The sequence below is a fragment of the Grammomys surdaster genome, unplaced genomic scaffold, assembly GCF_004785775.1.
Source record: "Grammomys surdaster isolate TR1022 unplaced genomic scaffold, NIH_TR_1.0 126189, whole genome shotgun sequence".
NCBI classification, from domain to species: domain Eukaryota; kingdom Metazoa; phylum Chordata; class Mammalia; order Rodentia; family Muridae; genus Grammomys; species Grammomys surdaster.
In genome coordinates, this window is record NW_021620995.1 from 4,135,316 (window position 1) to 4,153,303 (window position 17,988).

The window sequence follows — 17,988 nt, forward strand, 5'->3', positions numbered from 1 at the left end:
ACTGCCTTTGACAGTAATTGAAAAGTAAGCTATGAGAATCTCAGTTTTTGACTGCTACTTTGTATAAAAATCTGGTGAAGACATCAAATTATGTGAAGGAAATTTCATGGTTGGTCATCTCTATAACACTAATTGGCTCTAGTGAGTACAGTCTGAATCTTTTAAGGCCAGAAGAGACAGCTTTTCAATAGCAATATCATTTTTATTAGGCACTTGCTCAGCACGCGCAGTGTCTAACTTCTAACGATGTGGTTCATTGTAAAGCAAGGACTTTTCAGATGTTCTCAGCCAGCTCTGCAGCTGAGTGTAGAGAAAATTAACATTCTATTCTGATTCCTGCAATAATTACTTCCTAAAGTACCAGATATATCTTCATCCTTTTCACTTAATATGCAAAGCTTTAAGTGTTGTCATTTGTCATAAAATTAAGTATATCTCCTTTTCAAATTTGCAGTAATATTTGATAATCATCATTCAGAACAGTGACCAGAATAATAAAACGATAGCTCTCTCCTTTCCCAAGAACGTTTTAACTTTCCTTCCTGCATTTTAATTGCTGTGCTGAGTTCCAGATCCAAACTGTTTGAGATTGACCTTTGAAAGGGGTTTGGGGAAAAGAGAGCATATCCAACACTTTCCTCTAAAAAGTGGCTACTGAATTAACATCAGATGGATTGTTAGATTTCACTATTCTTTGTGGCATGACAGGTCCTTGAAAATGATCATTAACTTTTTGGCTTATAGCTCATTTCTTCTACTTGCAGATGGAGAGACATTTAAACAGCAATGTTTGAATTCAAACTAAATCTGTTTTAGTTGTCTTATACAGTTCTTGGGCTTCAGTGTCCTTCCTAAAAATAATAACATATGGTGCTTTCTTTTGAATACTGTGGCGGATGCTTAATAATGAGAAGAATGTTCATGCATTTATGTATGTATCATTAACTATCACTGTTCAGTAGTAAGATTTCTTCAGTCAGAATGTCTTAACATCTCTGTGTTTCTGGCAGGTTACAGTAGAGTGGTAGGATACATGAAACTTGAAGAAATGTAACTCAGATTTTCTTATAATTTTCTATGTTATTATTAGAGTCAAAGGAAAGCTGTGAGGAAAAGATTTCATAACATGAGGAGGAGGGAGAAAGAATACATTTCCAAAATCATGCAAATTATTGTACTTTGATAATTTAGTTGAAATTTAAATTCTACTCAGTAAAAATAGATGCTATTTCTTGCATAAATAAAACTGAGAGTTCTGCCCCCCCCATTTCGGATAGTGTATCTAATTCATAGCAGAATTAATTTTTAGAAAGCACACACACACAGAAACAAAAAACCAGGGCGGCAGCACTCAGTAAGAAACCAGTGTGCTTTTTGATGATATTTTGTTGCCTTTAAGTCCTTTTCCAATGTTATAGTGAACTATATTTCCTCTGCTCGCTCTTTAATCAGAGTCTCCTAATTTCCCTGTGTTCTTCCTGGAGCTAGTAGATCCACCCTCACAGTAAGGAAGGAAGTGGAACAAATGCTTTCTTTTGCCTTCTCTTGCATGAAGCTTTTTGTATATTTAAATTGCATAACCCCACCTCCATTCCAATTTGTTATTTTCTCTGTCTGTAGATGTAAGATTCTTAATGTTGAAGATTTCATCAAATGAGAGTAGACAGTTGGTGAATGTCGTCCTCTGGCTCTTCAATGACCGTTTTTTGTATCTTACCAAGACCCCTCTCTGTAAGAAACACCCAAAATGTATTCAGAAGAATTACTCAAGCACATTATATTTGGTCTTCTCTGTTTTTCTTATATCTCATCACTTGATGTGATAGTCATGCTATTATTTGGAAGTTATTTCCTTTAAAAGCTCTGCCTTTACCCTTTACCCTTTACCCTTTACCCTTGCCTCTCTCTGTTGACAGCTTAAGAAGGTATATTAATGTGAAGACTATAAACAATATTTAACGTAGGAAAGTTGGAACTACTTTGAACCTACTAAATCATTATTCTTGAAAACAGGAAGAAGAAGGCACCTACGGTCACACCATTGAGTTCCGGAGAGGAGGTGATGGGCAGCCTCGAAGGTCCCCTCGGCCAACACAGCAGTTTTACCAACCTCCTCGGGCTCGGAACTGAGGGAAAGGTAAAACTGACATTTCCAGATAGTTTTCATATAAAGAAAGATGTGCTTTGTGTTCAATACAAGTTCAGCTACTGATATTTCAGAATGATGCACAGAGAAAAAGCTGATTGTGTGATGCAGTTTCCAGTTGACAGTGTGACATGCCACTTTTCCACTAGCCTTTTCCCCACAAATCCTTCTAGAAATCTATTGCTCCACTTCTACTATCTTAGTTACTGTTCTGTTGTAAAGAGATACCATGACCAAGGCATTATATAAAAGAAACATTTAAGTGGGACCTTGCTTAAAGTTTCAGAGGCTTAGTCTGTGACCATTACAGCAGGGAGTGTGGCAGCGTACAGGCATGGTGATGGAGCAATAGCTGACAGTCACATCTGATCCATAAGATACAATCAGAGAAGGAAACTGGGCCCCCCAAATGACACACCTCCTTCAACAAGTCGTACTCATTCCAATAAGGCCGCAACCTTCTAATCCTTTCCAAATAGTTCCACTAACTGCAGACCAAGCATTCAAACCTAATGAGCCTATTAAGGATATTTGGTCCCAACTACACTAACTCTGCTCCCTCCCCCCCTTTCTCTCTCTCTCTCTCTCTCTCTCTCTCGCTCTCTCGCTCTCTCACTCTCTCTTGCTCTCTCTTTCGCTCTCATTCTTTCTCTCATCTCATTCTCTCTTGCTCTCTCTCACGCTGTCTCTCATACATACACACTTATGGTCTTATTACATCTATTTTTATTGTTTTTTGAGAATTTCATAGGTGACTACTGTATTTATATATTTCTACCCCTTCCTCTCCTGGCTCTGACTCCCCCTGTGTACTCCCCCCACTCTCTAGTGCTCTCCCCATCCCTTCTCTCTTTCCTGGGTTTTGCAGTTAATCTAATTGAATACTCACATCTGAGGATACAGAATTAGAATCCACAAATATGAGAGAATATGCCTCATTTCTGAGTGCTTGTACTGTTTCATCTAGTTGAGTTTATTTAAAGAAGAAGAAATATTCCACAGTGTACCATCAGGAGTCAGAAAGACAACATGACTCTTAATCAAATTTGATTGGGGGTTGTTTGCTTATCTAGAAGTATTTGTACCCATTTCAGAAAGAACAGCTGTCTAAAAATCATCTTCACTATGGAGAGAGAGCAGAAAGTTGGGAGATTAAAAAAAGTCTTGGACATCACACACTTGACAAAGACCTTTGGTAACCAGCCTGTCTTGTTACTGTTTTCAGTCCATTTATGCTAGAACTTTTAGAGAATTTAAAACAAATTTCCCATTGGGTATTTATTGTCCTACAGACTGTTCTGGACTTCACTGTATTTTCTTTCTAAAGTCTTCAGTAGCAAGAATGAGAATTTTCTAGGAACTCTTCTCAGTTCCTCATTTTACAATTAGTTCTGCTAAGGTTTTTAGTCAGGCTCTGTTTTTCTCTGATCAGAGACCAGCAGTGGCTATGGAGTCCTTGAAGTGCAGAGAGCATGGATTGATGAATGATGTGAGTGGAAGGAAAAAAAAATTCAAAGGGGGGGAAAAGGAAATTATCTCAATAGCTTTATGTTGATGTAAATTAAATAATTTTAATAATAATGTATTGAATAACATTAAACATTTAAATTATTCACACTTCCTGGTACTTCAGCTGAAAACAGTGTTCCTAAGCTATGTGTCCTTCAGCTTCCCAAAACTTACTTCCCACAGAACTGTTCTAACATTTAACTTCATATCCCAGTCTGCCTTAAGCCAAAGCCTAATGTTAATTGACTTCTGACCCTCAGAGCCAGCCAGTGTAGCTCTTTCCCTTTCCTCACCACCTCCTCTCTGCGCTCAGTGCAAGGCTATCAAGCAAGCAGTCCTGACCCAGGCACAGATCAAAGACGAGTTGCTGTAGGACTCTGGGCCTTTTCAGTAGCACACAGGAACCAGTTCTCAGGAGTTTTTTTTCAAAGTATATACAAAGATTTAAGGAGCTTATGCGCTGTAGAAGATTGAATATGGACTCTTAAAATAAGTTCCTTACAATTAAATGACACTTTAAAGTAAATGAAAATAGAGATCTTTTTCCTACTTTCTAGGTATTTTTAAATCACTTAAAACAGTTTTTAATGAAACTAAAGGTTCTCAGCAGGGTGTCAGATTTCTGAGGATGCCATTTGGGTTGAGGGTTGGTTGGAGCAGGCTACAACTAGAGAAGGCAGGGAAGGTTAATGTGGGCCAGTGGGGAGGGATCAGTCCTCCCAGCCTTCCAGGAGTTTCTTTCATGTATTTTGTATGTTTAGGTTCCATGGAAATTTTTCTTTGAAAAAGAGTACACTGCTTAAAAATACATTATACACCATAGCCCTGAGGGTAATTGTGGCCTAGCCGTATCAAATCATACAATACAAACATTTCCCAATCAACTTAAATGTCGTAGTCTTACTTTTTATGCCCCCCAAGTTAAAACTTTCATCTTGCATGCTGGGGTACAGCTCTGGTAGCATTTACATCCTTAGGATGTGGCAGGCCCTGGATTCTGTACTCAGCACAAAATAAAATTAATAAGTCAGTCTTTCTCATGGTCCAGATGCTTGCTTGCCTTGTATTATTTTCAGGGAAGAAAGTTTTGTCATTGAGTTTATGTAAAAGTAAAGTGAGAAAGACATGTAATGTTGGCTAGGAAAAATTTTCCATTGTAATTCAAAAATACATTATTAAAGCCTATATAATAAAATATTTCTGAGAAACTATCTTAAATGGGAAGTTCAGCAATAAGATATGTATACTTCCTGTTACAAAATTGAAGACTTATTTTTTCCTTTTCATTTCCCTGAAGTTTCAATTAATTTAAATATCTAGTAAGAAGATGCATATTGGTAGTCAGCTATTTGACTTTCCATAAATATGAAGTTATGTATGCTCAAGTATTATTTTTTTCTCAAAAATTACTTAGAATGGTGACAAATACTCTAGGCATTTCTGTTTTCACTTCCAAAAATATAATTTTAAAATCCATTCATTTATATTTTGAGGCTGTTCCTGAAGTATAAATGACATAGAACTTTAGTTATGCACTTGCATGTTATTTCCCAGGAACTTTCTTTTTTTTAAAACTCTATACAACCCTACTTCCTGCTTCTCCAGGATGGAGACACACCTGAGTCACCTGGGTCTCATTGCAAGACTAGCACCATAGACTCATGAAACACACAGCTCTGAGACAGGGCCCAGTGAGAGAAGGGAGTCAATGGAGTGGAAAGACAGCTCCAGGTGTGAGGAAAAGTGCCGATAAATCAGACCTGAGATTGGAGGAGAGACAGCCCCAAGTCCCCAAATTCTGTTTCCTGGATGTTGTCTATATAATTGTTCTGTGCAGTTTAGAAATGGGAGTGGATTTAGAAAGTTGAATCTATACACAGCTCTTTAGGCAGTAATACGGACTGATCTTTGGACAATAACAGAAGTTTATAATATGACTAGATTCCTAGGAACTGTCTAAATTCACAGGACCCATCACAGAACTCAGTTTACAGAGGAGTCAGAGACTGCTGAGAAGGAGGATGTATGGAGAAGGGCACACAGTCATCCCTAGCAAGTGGCTCCAGAAGACTGTGAACCCACAGCCAGTGCTAGGGGTACTTACTGATGCTTGTGTTACAAACTGGAGTTTTAATGTGATACGCTGGATATGGCCGTGAACTTCTGAATAAGAATCACTACTGAACGTAAGAAATATTGCTGTTGGTTGTCAGCAGGGCTAGAGAACCCCTAGTCCATCTACTGCTTAAGACGTTCAAGTTGCATGCTTGGCTTTGGAGAGAAATGGTAAGGCAGATTAGCTGGAACTCCTTAGTGTTATGAAGATGAGCAGTATGTACTGGGAACCCATTCTGAACATTGGTCCTAGTTTCTTATTTAATGGAAGAATAATCTTCCGAGTTTATTAATAGAAACTTTGAAATGGATAGTTATCTGTAGATTCTGTGACGTATGTTTCTTCTTGAAAGTCCATCTTTCAACACTAATTTTTAACTAGTAAAAGGTATGTTTTAACATGTAGATTATTTTTGGACAACTTTGTGCAGCATTGTCTTTGCAGTTTTTTATATCAAAAATTAGTAAAATAATCTTTATGAACAGAGCTGTTAGCCTGTGATGCCAATAGGACTGGCACTATGTAAGAATATCAGTATCCAAAGCTCAAGCTAGTGGAATGATTGAGTGGATAAAGCGCTTTTCATACAAACCTGACCACGTGAGTCTGTTTCTAGAACCCACATAAAGAAAAGAAAGAACAAACTCTACAAAGTTGTCTCCTGACAACCACATGTATGCTCCTCCCCACTCCCCGCCATCATGCATATACATGATTATGTAATTAAAGAAAAGCAGGATCTGGGGAAATCTGTTTTCTGGCCAGGAGTCTGCTTACTTTGAAAGACTTGGAGCTACATGTTTCCAGTGGTAGATTACCTATTCCTGCCCAAGTACTGTTTTCGTTCATGATGCTAACCCAACAAGTCTGTCATTGTTATCTCAGCTCTTGTGTTATCACCTCTGATTGTTGTGGTTCAAACACTGGTACCTGGTGCTGGAGACATGGCTCAACAGTTAAGGGCACTTGCTGCTTGCTCTTAAAAGGGATTGAGTTCAGTTCCCATCGTTAAGATTGGGAGGTTCACAGCACCTGTATCTCCAGCTTTAGAGGATCTAACACCTATTGCATCCCCTGAGAACACCTGCACATGTATACTCACATGTGTGCATGCACGCGCACACACATACACATACACACACACACTCATTCAAAGAAATTAAAATGAACTTAAAATATACACAGATATCTAACAAGGCAGGGAACAGGAAGAAGGAGGGGACACATGACAGATCAAAGTAAATCATAACTGAACTAGGTGGACTAAATCAGATCAGAGGTCTCCTAAGAAAGTGTTGAAGAAGGTAGGATAGGGTGCAGAGCCCAGCTGGCTGACTGCCTCTCATGTAAGTCTTCCTTTTCGAAGAAGCTATTCACTTAACTCAAAAGTTCCTGCAATCAGTACCTAATAAGAAAGGATCTAGCAGCACCAGAGATACATACTTCCAAAAGAAAAAGAATTCTGTATGTTTTTAAATTTGGGGTTTTTGTTTTGTTTCAGTTTTTGGTTTTTCAAAACAAGGTTTCTCTGAGTAGTCATGACTGTATTGGAACTCACTCTGTAGACCAGGCTGGCTTTGTATTCAAAGCTCTGCCTGTCTTCTGAGTGCTGGAACTGAAGGTGTGTACAACCACAGACTGGCCTAAATTTTGGTGTTTCAATGTTAATTTTTATAGATATTTAAGTTTATGAATGAGATTGTTTTCCCTAATTCATTCTGTTTGAGATTACTGATATTTATATGAACATTTGTCATTTTAAAAAAAGTTTCACCCAAATTCTGCCTTGCTAAAGTATAGAAGAGGTAATCTACGTTCAGTTTTATTTTCTTCTTTTTGAAACAGGGTTTTCGTGAAGAAAGAACTACTGACTGAAAGATCCTGGAAACGTATTCATAGATTTTCCACTTCTTCAGAGTAAGAATCAACATGCTGGATATGATTTTTGAAGAAAGGAAAAAAAAAAAAGGCAGATTTTAGGGAAAAGATTCAGCCTACACAAAGCAAAGGGGGAAATACTGAGTTCAATAGAGCAAATATCTTTACAAGTGGAAAACTTTTCTTCTGCCATCAATAAAACCATTGTGTTGTTATATATGTTGTGGTGGTTTATTTGCCTCTTGTTTTTCTTGTTGATCTGGCATTAGTCCTATGTTAATTGGCTTCAACAGAACATCTTATGGAAGCCTTCCCCCTATAATTCTGTAATATACTGACTGTGTAGCTTACGATATTTTGTACTGATACAACCTGAAGCCAAATAGCAGTTATTAGTATGGTAACAGCTATCAAATATGGCAGAAGAATTGAACAGGTAAGTTTATAGTTTATAGTACCCTCACAATTTTTACAGATGAAATTTGAAAAGCAGGCATATCCTTTCTTTGTGTTCTTAGGATTTATTTGGTTGGAAGTGAATTCAAGGGTGGGGAGGTGGGAGGGGGGGGTGGGAACACATCCTCTTAGAAGCAGGAGGAAGGGAGATGGGATGGGGGTCCCTGGACAGTGTGGGGGAGAAATGGGGTAAGGGGATAACATCTGAAATGTAAATAAAATATCCAATAAAAAAAGGAAAAAAAGAAATACAATTAAATAAAATAACCAATAAGTTATAAAAAAAATGCCCCCCCCCCAAAAAAAAAGCCTTCTCCTAGCCCTGGATCACAGACTGGTATTGACTCACCCTCCAGATGGCTCCATCTGCAGTGTTTCAGGATTGACTTAATTTAGAGAAGCATCTTTCAGAAATGCTATGAAAGACTGATTTTTGTATCTCTCGTTTCTGATTTTCCAGTGATCAGCTTCGCTCTAGGACAGACTTGCCACATGTGACCCCAGATGTAGGTGAGGGCTGCTTCCAGAAGTGTATTCAGAAAAATGAAGCTAACGCCACATGTACACGCTTTGGACAATTTGTCCTCCTGTAATCAGAAATTCCACCAGTGTTTTAGGTCTGGGCCCCTTAGCTTTAGAAGGAGAAGTCAGCAGGTGAATTGGAGGCAGAGTGTATGCGTCTGAACTGCAGCCTCCTTTCAGGAGAGGAGGGATGTTCTGGAGGAGCTGGTGACAGTTACCTGAGCTACAAACTCTTCATTCAGTGGGCAGTTTTCTTACCGCACCAGCTTGAAGCCAGAAGTGGTCAATTAAATGAAGCAATGGCAAGGGAGGGAGGAAAGGATGGAGAGAGGAAGAGAAGAAAGGAGGAGGGAAGTGAAAATGAAGGACCTCCATTCTCTCAGGGCCTACTCACTCTTTGTTTTCAACCCACCCTTGTTAGCGGATGAGACTGGCAGTGCTTTTTGGCTTTTATTTCTGGACATCACAGTGGGGTGGGTCTGAGTTCTGATTTTCTTTGTAAAGATTTCCAAATGACTCTAATTAGAGTGTCTACAGACTTCCCACAGTAGTTTGAAGAGTTTGAAAACTTAAGGGAAGAGGAAGAAGGACTTAGGAAACTGGAGTCTGGGAGCATTTAGAGCAGGCAAGGGTTCCTGAACTGATTCTGTTTCAACCCCCTTCCTCCTGAGTCTTTAAATACAGGTATATAAGGCAAATATCCACTGACAAATATTTTATAACAATTCTTTGGGATACATACTCATTTTACCATTTATTAAAAATAAAGGTGAATTTGCATACTACTGAGATGAATCAATATTTAAAGATATAATCTTGACTGAATATGTGATTTTATAAGATATAGAAGATTTATATTTACCAGCTTGATCAATATTTTGATTTATAAGTGTCAATGCTGAGACAACCAGTTTGCATAAATACATATTACAGAATCACAATCTGTTTAGGGCCATTTCAGTAATCAGCAGAAATACTGCCATGATCCCACATAAAAGCTGATTTACTAATTTTAAAAATAAGTCTAAAACTTAAAGTATTATGTATGTGATAACATAATTTATTATATACTATGTCAATACAACATGGGTAAGTAAGTGCTGCCTGGGCGTACTTCAAATTCATTGAATGTATTTGATTTTGAACTAACATTTGGCCACTGAGCATTCAGAAACCTCCTGTTCCCAGAGTTCTTACAACCCTCTCACTCATTGTCACAAAGTTGTATGGGGTTGTAAACCACAGTTGGAATAAATCCAGAGATACACTATTTCCATAATTATAAACCATTGCCTTCCTCTCAACTGAAAACTCTGTGTGTGCGTGTGCATGTGCATGCGTGTGCACATGCGCATGCGTGTGCGTGTGTTAAAAACACTACAATCCCTTAACATGTAATGCTCTGGAACCTGTGCCAAGGTATTTCAGGCACAGACACTGTAGAGTATGAAGGATAAGAAGACTGCAGTGAAGTTATACAACACAACATGGGTACGTGCTGCCAGGATTCATTGAGGGCATTGGATTTCAACTCAATATTTGATCATTGAGCATTCAGAAACCTCCTGTTGTCAGATTTGTTACAACCCTCTCTCATTCATTGCTACAACAGTGTATGGGGTTATGAACCTCAGTTGGAGAGTGTGTGGTTTAGAACACTGCATCTTTGCACTTAGCTGGGGACAGCAGTATCAATACAGAGCTCACCTATCATAGGTTCTCCAAAGAAGGCAGTTATGTTAACTAATACTTACCATTCCTTATTAGTCATAAGAATATTTCCAACATTAATATTTGAGTTGACCCAAAGGCACAAAGAAAAAAAAATTTAAATTGTCATAAGAAGTCAGTCTAACTTGTACTGACTGCTGGAGGCCACTTGTAGGCACTAAAGGACTGGTGTTTATTTCTGACACAAGACATATTTGGGAGAATATATTTCAATTTCATTTCCAATGTGACTTTTTGCTGTTTAAGACAGCTGTAGGCTTGGATGTGTAGTTAGTGTGTGTATTAATAATCTCTGGTATTGCCAAGGTTTTTCTATGTCTAGACCAATGCAAAGAATTGTTGATCTAAATTCTCTTCTAATCCTTACCATAGCACTGGGAAGCATGGATTACTATTTCTGTTCCACAGTATGGTAAGGGATGACCTCCAGGAAGGTTAAGTCAACTTATCAAGACCACAGAGTAGACATGTTGGATAGAACAAGAATCCAAAACAGATACACCACAGGAAACCACCTCCTCTCTCAGGGTCTGCCAAAATGCCTTTACATGCCCCGCCTTTCCCTAGTTTTTGTTTTTTGTTTGGCTTGGTTGTAGATGTCTTCTGCCATGTTGATAGCCGTGAGGGCTACCAACTTGACTACATCTGAAATTAACTAAAATTCAGAAATGGTGGGCACACCAGTAAGGGATATTTTGCTTAATTTGAAGTAGGAAGATCCAGACCTTGCGATCAGAAGACACATGCCTACTTATTTGAAATTCCAGCATATACTGAAGACCAACAATGAAATCTAGCCTTGTGGACTGAACAGCTTCTGTATTCTTGGACTTTCTGTTCACAGCCAGCCATTGTTGGGTTAGCTGGACCAGGTTAGCCTGTTAGTTAAGTCATTATAATAAATTATATGTGTTCTATAACCTCTGCTTTTCTAAAGAACCTTGACTAGAACAGTTGCACCTTAGATTTATTTTATTTGCCTTGCATACAGAATGATGCTTTTCACTGTATTTTTCTCCTGATGTCACAGCAGATGCAGTTTTCTCCTTGCAGCCTCTTTATCCTCTGCTCATCTCCTCTCTTTCATTTTTCCTTGTTTCAGACCTCTGCTTTCCCTTTGACCTTTCACATTCATATTCTTAGCTCAGGTTGTTCTTTCCCTACAAATGTGGAATATCTTATTACAGTTAGAAAATTTTTTATATGAATTTACTCAGTAAACATTTATTAAGTACTGTGTTCTGGGTATTATGCTATAATCAACCTTATGTCAGGTTTCAGAGAGTTCATGATTGGTTAGTTTGTTTTATACAGTATCTGTGTGCTATCCTTTTCATGTTCCTTTTATGTATTAGAAACTTTATCTTTAATGTAGTTTTTATTGACCTCCATTTTTTCTAAACTGTTCAGATTGAAATATTACTTTATTTTTTAATATTCTCTACTTTAAAAAAGAAGCATTCTTTTAATTTTAGGATGTTTTTCATCTACAAGCAGGAATATTATTTTTCTAAAGAAAATTATGGTCAAGGAATGAGGAAGCAGGTTGAATCTCCAAACTTTTGCCATTTTTCCAACTAGAACCTAACGTAAAGCATGGTTAGGATTGTGGAGAAACAACATTGACCAACCAAGGAAAACTAAGAGGCAAGAGGTACCAAGAGATGACTAATGTGTTCTCTTTCTAAGCCATGTACCAAGTGTGGTCTATGGTTTTGACCATAGGAATGATTCTACTTTCCACTTCCTTCCTCCCTGCTTAAAACTTTGACTTCTGTTTACATGAGACTAAGATTGTGGGCAGGCTGCCCTTGTCCCAGATTGGAGGAGTTTGTAGTACACTTGATCTTCCAGCCTTAGATCACAGTGACAATACCCCAAGGCTCACTGCATCTACTTTTCCTATAGAGTTCCTTACTCCTCTTAGGAGCCTGACTTTGTGACTTAACCAACATAACTAGTCCCATACCATTTCACCTGCCTGCAAGAAATAAGCACAGAAAGAAGGACATAAAAACATGGCAGATGTAGTCAAGCAGTCAGAAGCTTTCCAGTGTTAGCCTTTGGCATACACTGGACAATGAGACCTTATCCTATGTAAGCAAGGTAACAGTTTGGTGGGTAGGTGGTTTTATACTACTGCTACCATCTTGATCACTTTTTTTTTTTTTTTTTGCCAGTTAAGGAATTAAAAGGATGGAAAATAAAGTAGACAGGAACAGACAGGATCAGGTGGTAGTTGAAGAAAGAACTACTTGGGGGTGAGAAACACATACATATAGGAAACACAAAGAAAAAGACCCCCATACATATACGCAAGTGCTGCTGCCAGTGGTGGTAGGTGTCTTGAGAAGCTGAAAAATCTCATCTCTTCTTGAGGGCCTGAGTTTCTTAAGTCCCTGAAGGTTTTTCCTCCCTAAATTTAGAGTTGATAAGAAAGACACAATGGCCTACAACTGCTCTATACAGATGTTCTAGGACTTACTAAGCCAGACCTTCAGCAGGCGTCCTATTGGCAGGAGAAAAAAAGACTACAAGACCTTTGTTTTAAGCTGTGGGGCTTTCTCTTAGGTCAGGAAGATGAGGAGGAAGCCAACCATTTTGGAATTTCACCATCTTTTTTTAACCTAGCCATGCCATCCCCCCCATATCAGTCTGCCTACCAGAGAATCTAACTCCTAGTCACTCAACTATAAATGTATGTTTAGTTTCTGTGCTCTTTTTCAAAGTAAACACTGTATGAGATACTTAATCTTTAATCTACCATTCCAGAAATTGAAGTAAAACACTGAAGATTAAAGTGTTCATTACCATGTTTGTAGAAAAAAAAGACAAGGTCACAAGTGCTAAATATAGTTTTGTATATGCAGGAAAAACACAGGGCTATCTCAGTTTCATTATTGACTGCAGAAGGACAACATTGGATTTTGTGTCATAGTTTACACAATTTAAAGGTGAAAATCAGTTAATGGAAGTGCTAACTCAGAGAGAGAAGTCTCTCCTACATACCCCAGTGAAAGCTCTCGGGCCTGGTGCCAGTGACTGTGTGACAGATGGGGTAGGGCACAGGATAGAGGCTCTGGAAGAGACCATAAGCAAGAGGCTTCACAGCCCTACAGTCTAACAATGAGAAATGCAGGATGCTTCTTCTCAGTCCAGCTTCATCACCTGTCACCTGGCTTGGTGATCTGTGTAAAGAGAGAACCTGGAACTTAAAAGAAAATATGGTCACTATCAACTGCTTTTGTCAAGGTGACTAATAAAGGGCTTCTTCGATCTCCTTTTTAAAGATGAAACTAATTTATGCTTGATTCTAACCTGAAGAACCCCAAGGTTGATAGAGATGCATTTGGCCCAGTGTCTGCACTTAAGGTGTCTCTCATTCCTCACAGCAGACAATCTCTAGACACAACCTGACATCAGATGAGGGAATTTTCTTGCTATATTTTTCATCTGTCCTCTTTTCAAACAGCTCATTTTATTAATTATAAGGTACATTAGTCAGTTATCTAATGGAACAGAAGAACTAGAATGAATACATATTAAATATATTAAAATAATACAGGTATCCAAAGGGGATTTATTAGACTGGCTTATAAGGTATGATCCAGGTAGTCCAAAAGTGGCATCTCACATTGGAGAGGCAAAGAATCCAGTATTGGTCTGTCCACAGGGCTGGATGTCTCACCAGTCCCAATGTGGCACTGAGGGCATAGGGGATTCTTGGAGAGCTGTTCGTCATTAATCTGCATTGGACTCCCAAAGAAGTTGGTTATAATCTCAGAGAAGAGATATTATAGCAACAGGATAGATGGAAGTAGGCAAGAACCAAAGGTTCTTTTTCCCCTGCCCTATTGTAGACTTAAATTTTTATCAAACATAATTTTAATATCGGTTCTTTAGAAATTGTTTTTTGGGGCAAATCCCATCTGCCTTGTCAGAAATTCAGCAGTTCATAGGAATCAGCAGTGGCAGCTTAATCCACTCATAAACACTTCACGAATATACCAGCAGTTCAGTTCAGTAGTGTCGGGTAGCAAACATAAATCAGCCACGGTGGCATGACAATGCAGAAACAGCCAGGCCTCTTAAATTAGTCGGTGGGAGAGACCAGGACCAACAGGGATGCCAGGAGAAATTTTCTGCCTGTGCCTATCTCAATGAAGTGAAGATCATCGAAGGCACAAAACCAACGATGGATTGTAAAAGCTAGCTATGCAAGCTTCTCATCACTGTTCATTGAGTCTTATTTATACTCCCTCTAAACATGATGTGTCCGCCACGTGTCTTGTCTCACCATGTGTCTGTGTTTTGCGTCACCATGTGAGTCTCTCAGCAAAACTCCACATGAGTCTGTATCAACTGACATCACTCTGCCAATCAGCCCGAGTCTGCAGAAGCAGCAGAAAGCCACCAGGACACCAGCAGGTTTCGGTGCATTTCTCTCTGTGGAGTCATGACAAACGAAGCTCTGCAATGTAAGGTGAACGGATCCGTGTGTGTCATTAGTGACGAAACCTCTGTCACACATCCCTTCATGTGTCTCCTTTAGCAAAACCTCCTTTCACCTTCGTCTGCTTCAGGAAAACACTCCTTCATGTGTTTGCTCCAGCAAAACACCATCCGACGTAACTGACTTTCCAAAAAACGGTAAGTTTCCACTTCACCTTGTTATCTGGACAACCACAAGAAGATGGAGCCCAGATTTAGGGTGAGTCTTCTTGTTCACATAGCCTAGTTAGGAAAACCCCGCACAGGAGCGTCCCTCAGCTTGGGTTTTCTTTGATCCCATCAGGTTGGCAACCACCACTAGCCAGTACTGTGTGCTTAGACCAACAGTGTAGCATGGTTCTCCTGTTTTGGCAAGAGTGCTGAATTCTAATGTCAGAAAGATTCATTGACACCATTCTTGGTTCATATTTAAAGGGACTGAAGTGAAGGAATGCATAGATTCATCTCAGAGACCATTGGGGCCAACCTTAAGACATTTTATAAAAGTGTGTGAGAGGCCAGCTGCCAGACTTAGGGAATTTGTATTTTTAAAATAATTATCTTGGATATTCTGCCATAAGTGAAAGTACCCTCAAGAAGGGCTGGAGAGATTGTTCTTGTTGCTCTCCCCATGTGGGAAGGCTCATAATGTCCTATAACTCTAGTGTTAGGAGACCTGATGCTCCTAGCCTCTTCAGGCACGTACACATGTGGCATATACTATGTAACTAACACACACACACACACACACACACACACACACACACACTAAACCTTTAAAAAACATACCCTTGTGAAAGAGTAGGAACAATCCTCCATTTTACATATTTTATGTTCTTTGAGATTTTCATGCATGTATACAATGCGTTTTCATCATAACTGCTCCCTCTTCCCACTAACTCCTTCCAGACATACTCCCGTGATCTCTTCCTCCAATTTCATGGCCATGTTTTTAAAGTCAGTTAGTGCTGCCATTATCTGCTTGGGTATAGGGCCGCTTATCAGAGCATAGTCTCCTGTTTTTTGTAGAATTGTTTTTAAATAACTATTTTATATCAGTTAGCTTGAAAGAAAATATCCATCATTAGCACAGGTTTTGTGGGCAAAGAAAACAATTTAAAAGATTGGGATGATGTATTCTAACTTCAGGTGGCTCATTCACCACAAAAGAAATGCTGTTTGCACAAGTCTGAGTGTTTGCAGGCCTCCTGCTTGTGCTTAGAAGAGAGCCATAGGGCATGGGCTGAACCATTCATCTGAAATAGTTAAAATGTATGAAATGTTGCACTCAGGATAATAGGCCTTAGACAAGGACACAGGGGTCTCTTGGAAGACAGAGACTAGATGGGCCCCGAATGGTCCAGATTGCTGCCTGGAGAAAAGTCCAAGACTGGAGTACTGAGAGGGAACCCAGGAAATATTGCTATCTCAGAGATGGGAATGGTGGTGGGTGTTTAAGGAAGAGAGTTAGGAAGAATTGTATGACAGAGCAGCTCTCCAACCTAAAGGTAACACTGGAAACGAGAGTGTCAGAAGCTGCAACCATAGAGTCTCACCAAACATGACTGCCAAATGTGAGCTGAAGAAGGACAATATGTTTTACATTCCCAGTAAGTTCATTCAAGGCCCAATGGCATCATCCCTTGTGGGGACAGATGTTTTCAAACATGATCGTATTAACAGGTGTGTGGTAGTAATCGACTTGTGCTGTTAGTTTGCATTTCCTTAGTGACTAAGGATAATCATAATCAGTTCATTGCTTAGTTGTTATTTTTTATTGACTTTTGGTCATTTTCAGTATGTTGAGAATTCTCTACATGTTCTCCATATAAGTCCTTTATGAGATATGTAGATATTTTTAATTCTTACCCATATAAAGATTTTAGGTCTCAAAAATGATCATAAGTATATGTATATTTCTTATATTACACTTATTTATCTTCTCCCTTCCTTAATAGTATTTTCTTAGACAAGTTCTTAATTTGGAATAAGTACAATTTAACTGTTCTTTTGTGGATTCTGTTGTTGGTGTCACATCTGAGAACTCTGTGGAAACCAGCATCACAGAAACACACAGACACACACACACACACACACACTATTTACATTATATACAAAGTTCTAGGCCAGCTGGCAACCAGGGCTATACAGTGAGACCCTTAGAGGATAGAAAGTTAAAACTTTGCCATTGCTCATTTTACCTTTACTTCTTTACTTATGACAATGAAGACGAGAGTTCCTCATATTTTAATTTGTGATAGGTCCCAAATGAAAACTAGCTAGTGTTAATGTACCGAATGCATAAACAAATTGACGCTATCTATAAATGAAATATAAAATAAAAAAGAATTTCATAAAAAGCAGTAAAAAGGAATGAACCACTGAGGACCACACCACCTTGGATGAATCTCAAAATAACTATGCTAAGTAGAAGAGGTCAGAACTCAAAGGTGTCAGGAGACATGTTATATATCTACATTCACAGAAAACTATAGAGAATGCAAAATAACCCACAGTGACGAGTGACAGACCAATATGTGGCTGCCAGAGGGAAGAAGAAAATAACCAAAGAACATGAGGAAACTTTTTGAACTCTGGGGATGTCTGCTATCTTGTTTTTCTCTGTGTATATACATATTCATGTCCAGATCATCAAATAGTGCCTTCTAAATATTTTCCATGTGTACTTTAAAAAAATGTCAGTTAAACTTTTATAAAGCTGCTTTTAAAAAGCAATTGTGATACTAATGTGGGTTGTTTTCCCACATTATACCTGTTATATAATTTATTAAGATAATAAGTTATATAACAGGTATAATAATAAACTGCACTTATTTGAAAAATTAGGTTATAGTGTTTCTGTCTTCGGTGGGTTATGGTAAAAACACAATGGCAACAGTAAGTGTCCTTGGTAGGTAATATTTTACATAAATATTTATGGCCCTATTCTTTGAGTCCTGGGTTTTTAAATTGTTACTTTTATATTCAAAAATTTGATTTTGGGAGAATATATATAAACTGTCATAATCGTTATCATTTTCATCCAGTTAGGTTACTTTAGATTTTTACAATATTTTTCCTATCCTCCCTCCCTCTCTCTCTCTCTCTCTCTCTCTCTCTCTCTCTCTCTCTCTCTCTC

At 38.5% G+C, this 17,988-nt stretch overlaps 1 protein-coding gene across 3 annotated transcripts in view; it reads left to right on the forward strand.

The window, feature by feature from the left end:
- Tdrd3 (tudor domain containing 3) overlaps positions 1-7,864 on the forward strand; it is a 125,695-nt gene extending 117,831 nt beyond the window's left edge. For all 3 annotated transcript variants that reach the window (XM_028758327.1, XM_028758329.1, XM_028758330.1), the window contains 2 exons: positions 2,014-2,137; positions 7,617-7,864. In XM_028758327.1, coding sequence (XP_028614160.1) covers positions 2,014-2,130 — 117 coding nt within the window. In that variant the 3' untranslated portion in view covers positions 2,131-2,137; positions 7,617-7,864. The remainder of the gene's footprint in view (positions 1-2,013; positions 2,138-7,616) is intronic.
- Positions 7,865-17,988: the final 10,124 nt, after the last annotated feature.